Raw genomic sequence first — 5560 nt, 5'->3', positions numbered from 1 at the left:
CGCAGTCTTCACATCCATCTGATGTAACTCAAGATCAAAATGCGCCACTAATGCCATTATAATTCTAAAAGAGTCTTTCGTGGAAACCGGAGAGAAAGTCTCTTTATAGTCGATGCCTTCTTTTTGTGTGAAACCTTTTGCAACAAGACGAGCTTTGTACCTTTCCACATCACCTTTCGAATCCCTTTTGGTCTTAAATATCCATTTGCAACCAATGGGTTTCGCACCTTCTGGTAATGGTACAAGGTCCCAAACGTCATTATCCTTCATAGATTTCATCTCTTCATTCATGGCATCGATCCACATTTGAGAATCAGAACTTTTCATGGCTTGAAGGAAGTTGATAGGATCATCTTCGTTCACTCCAATGTCATCCTCATGTTCTTGAAGAAATACAACATAATCATCTGGTATTGCACTTCTTCTTTCTCTGGTGGATCTTCTTAATGGCATATGTTCTTGAGGTGGTAGAGTTTGTTCTTCTGGAACAATTTGTTGAGCAAGGGGATCTCTAATAATGTCTTGAATTGGGTCTTGAACAATGTCAGGAGTTAAGTCATGATCATTGTCAATACCACCTATGGGAATATTAACATATTCCTCTTCCAAGACAAATTTTCTTACCGTATCTCCCCCTGCAAACTCGACATCCTCAAAGAATTGAGCATTTCCTGTCTCGAAAATTGACCTAATTGTGGGATCATAAAACTTGTACCCCCGGGATCTCTCAGCGTATCCAACAAAATAGCAGCTCACAGTCTTTGAGTCCAGTTTCTTTTCATTAGGCTTATAAGGCCTTGCCTCAGCTGGACATCCCCAAACGTGCATATGTTTTAGACTAGGCTTTTTGCCCGTCCAAAGTTCGTAAGGTGTTTTGCTCGCTGCCTTAGTTGGAACCCTGTTAAGGATATATGCTGCAGTCTTTAATGTTTCTCCCCAGAGCGATTCAGGTAAAGTAGAATGACAAATCATACTTCTTACCATGTCTTTAAGCGTTCTGTTTCGTCTTTCAGCAACACCGTTCATAGTGGGCGAACCCGGCATAGTGTACTGTGGGACGATACCGCATTCCTCTAGGAATTTAGCAAACGGTCCTGGACGTTGTTCACCTGAACCATCATATCTACCGTAGTACTCACCACCACGATCAGATCTGACGGTTTTAATTCTTTTACTGAGTTGATTTTCAACTTCAGCTTTGAACTTCTTGAACACGTCTAGTGACTGTGACTTTTCATGAATGAGATATATGTAGCCATATCTTGAAAAATCGTCTATGAACGTTATAAAATATTGCTGACTATTCCAAGCAGATGTTGGAAAAGGTCCACAAATGTCTGTATGAATAAGTTCTAAGACGTCCAAAGTCATGTTGGCTTCAAATCTCCTTTTATTGGTTTGTTTTCCTTTTATGCAATTTACACAGATGTTGAAATCCGTGAAATCTAAGGGATCTAGAATTTCGCATGACACAAGTCTCTCTATTCTCCTTTGAGAGATGTGACCTAATCGTTTGTGCCATAACGCGCCCGAATTCTCGCTAGTTAATTTTCTCTTTACACCTCGAGTACTTAAATGCAAGGATTCATTGAATGAAACATTTATCTCAACGGAATATAGATTATCGTATCCTGATAAAGAACCGGAACCAACCATATTTGAACTGTGAAACAAACTAAATTTTCCATTCTCAAATGAACAAGAATAACCACATTTGTCCAAACAAGAAACAGAAATCAAGTTCCGTCTAAAAGACGGTACCACAAAAGTTTCATCAAGATCCAAATAAAATCCAGTCTTTAACAATAATCTAAATTTTCCAATTGCTTCAACTTCAACCTTCTTGCCATCGCCCACATAGATGTATCTTTCAGCATCATTTGGCTTTCGGCAATGGAGGCAACCCTGCATAGACACACTGATGTGAGTGGTTGCACCAGAATCCATCCACCAGGTGTCCTTAGGTACCGAAGCTAAATTAACCTCAGAACAAACCAAATTAAGAAGCATACCTTTCTTAGCACGCCAAGCGTGATAATTAGCACAATGCTTCTTTACATGCCCTTCAGCTCGACAGAAGAAGCAACCAGTCTCCTCAGGGTTATCTGGTTGCTTTTGATGTTTCTTCTGAGGTTCTGTATTCGCAGCTTCCTTATCCTTCTTTCTTTTCTTTCCCTTGTCCCCGCTCTTAGAGGTTGAGGCTAGGTGAGCACTTTCTGTCTTATCTTGCTGCAACCTTTCCTCTTCCTGAACACAATATGAGATGAGCTCATTAAGAGACCAAGTCTCTTTCTGACAATTGTAGCTCACCTTAAACTGGCTAAATTGTGTTGGAAGAGATATCAGAACTAGATGCACTAGCAAGTCCTCAGAGAGTTCAAGCTTAAGTGCTTTCAGCTTTGAAGCAAGATGAGACATCTCTAGTATGTACTCCCTGATATTGCCTTTACCCTTATACTTCATTGAAATCAGACTTGTCAAGAGCGTACCAATTTCAGACTTTTCGTTCTTGACAAACCTTTTCTCAATATCAGCAAGGAACTCCATAGCGGTTTTGATACTATCGGACATTGTGCCCCTGAATGCTTCTGGAATGGCCTTCTTCATGATCATCATGCACATGCGATTCGATCTCTCCCACTTTTCCATCTCCCTCTTCTCATCAGAGGTACTCTTGTCCGTAAGTGCCGGAGGAGCTTCAGTTCGTATCGCCAGGTCAAGATCCATGACCCCGAGAACAATCAACAAGTTCTCCTTCCATGATTTGAAGTTGGAGCCATTCAGCAAAGGAATTGAATTGATGTTGGCAGAAATATTTCCAGGAGTCGTAACTGATACAAAGAACAATAAACAAATAAACAAACAAGCTCAGATAAAACCTAATCCGAAACTCAAAAATTCAAATTCAAATATGGTAAAACCCATCTCAAGATACCGTGCACTCCATCAATATTATGTCTTTGGACAAGAATAATGACTTGTAAGTGATATCTTGGTGCACTAATCAAATACTGATAATAATGAACATATCAAATAATAAATCTTCCTTTGGGCCGATTTACTATTCACATGTAAAACCGAAGAATTATCACGTATTTATTAGCACAAACATACATGCAATCAAGTTAAACATTTACCTTCCTTTGGGCCGATAAATATTCACAATAATTACAAGTACAAAACCTTTTATATTTTAAAATAAATAAATTTCCACAAGAGAGGCCACTTTGGTGACATGTTGCGTTAATTAATTTATTTTAAAAATATATATACTAAATAATACCATGATTTGAATTTTTTTTTTTTTTTTTATATATGTGGGCTAAACCCACAACTTAAGCAATCAAGGCCCATTAGGGTATTAATCAACGCAGCTACCCTTTTGCACGTCTCTGCCTGATGCTTAAGAATCCATATACCAAACTGAATAAAATATTTTAATATGCATAACTGATATACCGAAACCTAACAACCTGGAGAATTCTTTTTCACGATTTTCTATAATACTGATGATATCAAAGAATTGAACCAGGAAACAATAAAAGAATAAGACAAAAAAAAAAAAAATGTCTCACGCACATTATTAAAACAAAACTGAAACAAGAGTCTGGTGTATACATGTATATACTAGAAACTGATATCAAACCTGATGAACAATATGCCAAAAAAAAAAAAACTTCATACAGAAACCTTTACTATAGAAATTCGTGCAATATAGTATACAACCACTGATGAGTTGTAAATTGAACAAACATGCGATTAAACATAATTCCTGATGATATCAAATAAAAAAAAATACCATGACCATAAATTGCACGAATTTCAATAAAATCCAAAGTATCCAAAAAAAAAAAATGATAAGCAAAAGACTAATAACAAGACTGAAAGCCTTATACCGAAATTGAAACTATTATGCATACGTATATATATGCGATTGAAAAAAGATATATCCAGAACTGAAGGATCCATAAAATTAAAGCTGACAATCATCGATTTCTTTATTCCGAATTTCCCCAAAAAATTCAAACATGATAGGCTCTGATACCACTTGTTAGATCCGAATATCACGGGTGAAATCCATCACCTAATTCCACGACCGAATCATGTTGAACATTGGAGAATCATAAACTAAATAGCGGAAGCGTACCTGATGAATCCATAACGGTTGGTCTTCCAGATCAACACGTATTTCTTTGAGAGTCCCTTCAGTTCTCTCTGGCTCACTCTGACGACGGGATATCAGGAATGACAAGAATGTTACGTGTGACCTGGGGACCAGCCGTATTTATAGAGAAACCCTAGGTTACCCTAGTGGGCTTCCTATTTCAACCCATCACTGAAATAGAAGCCCATAATGAGTCTACACATTAAAGGCCCACAACCTGTTAGATACATTAAAGCCCAATAACCGTATACCAAATTAGATCACTTTTAATGGGCCATCTTTATTGACAGTTCACAACACATAATTATTTAACATATAAGCCCAACGTTGGATTAAGGATCCAACATATTGGATTAAAGATCCAACAAAAGACGCATTTTAAGTTTTGGAAGAACACTTTAGAAGAACTAACATCTTACCTACTCAAAAATATGATTTTCCTAAGGTGCTCAACATTGAGCTTGATTTAATACGTGAGGTAACATTAAATTTGATTTATCAAGTTTTTCCTTTTGGAAAGACATTCACAATCCAATCTCTTTAATCTTCCCATCAGGAGCTTTGAATGTAGAGCTTATGTACGGTGAAAATTTATCAGTCAAGTTTGTTGTGAGCGACGAAAGGTCTTCACAAAATTATAAAGAAAGGGACACGGATACACCAAAAAAAAAAACAGGTTTTGTAGCTAATTAATTAAGTACAAACTTAAATTCTGATAAATAGCTAAAGTTTTGTTAATTTTGCAAAATAACCATTAACATACTCGAAACATTGACTAAATAAATTTGCAAATATCTAAATATAATCAAAATTAACATAATTAATTTTATCACGGCAAATTAAGTGACTATATTTGAAACATATTCGAAATAATAATATTAAAGTTTCAAGTGACCTGGTCATTATATTTTTCAAAATTAGATTATGTTGATAGCCCTGTACGATTCATATGCCAAACATCCAACAAAAACCAATGGTGGCACCAATATGCCACAAGCTTTAAAGAGTCTTGTTATGCTACTCATATTCTAGCTTGAGACGGTTTTTCTTTTAGCTATAACCAAGGATCGCCTTACCGTTACCGTTACCGTACCGGGGCCCCAATTTTAGGGGGATACCGCTTACCGGAGAGGAAACCGAGGGGGATTCAGGAAAAAAAAAGGAAACCGATACCGGTAGGAACCCGTTTACCGGTAGGAACCCGGCAAAAAATGTAGGAACCCGAGGGGGATTCAGACAAATATTTTACAATAATAAAAATAGTTTTCATAGTTCATACTTCATACTTCAAACAAAGGTTCATACCAAACATAAACTGAGTTCTTAAACATAAAATACCATAAGTAGAGTATAAAATTATTACAACACGTACATAAAATATCCACCCGTGAATGT

At 36.7% G+C, this 5560-nt stretch overlaps 1 protein-coding gene across 1 annotated transcript; it reads right to left on the bottom strand.

The window, feature by feature from the left end:
• Window positions 1-1800: 1800 nt before the first annotated feature.
• On the bottom strand, window positions 1801-2886 carry LOC149399047 (uncharacterized). The gene is made up of 2 exons (XM_089613212.1): window positions 2013-2886; window positions 1801-1905 (listed from the first exon to the last, which is right to left on the bottom strand). The coding sequence occupies exons 1-2, from the start codon at window positions 2725-2727 to the stop codon at window positions 1877-1879; spliced, it is 744 nt and encodes a 247-aa protein (XP_089469338.1). The 5' UTR covers window positions 2728-2886; the 3' UTR covers window positions 1801-1876.
• Window positions 2887-5560: the final 2674 nt, after the last annotated feature.

Source organism: Urtica dioica, chromosome 4 (assembly GCF_054948205.1).
Source record: "Urtica dioica subsp. dioica isolate 48M chromosome 4, U.dioica_male_clone48M_v1_H2, whole genome shotgun sequence".
In the NCBI taxonomy this organism is placed as follows: Eukaryota; Viridiplantae; Streptophyta; class Magnoliopsida; order Rosales; family Urticaceae; genus Urtica; species Urtica dioica.
The sequence above is the reverse complement of the archived record's forward strand: the minus strand, read 5'-3'. Positions and strand labels throughout refer to the sequence as shown.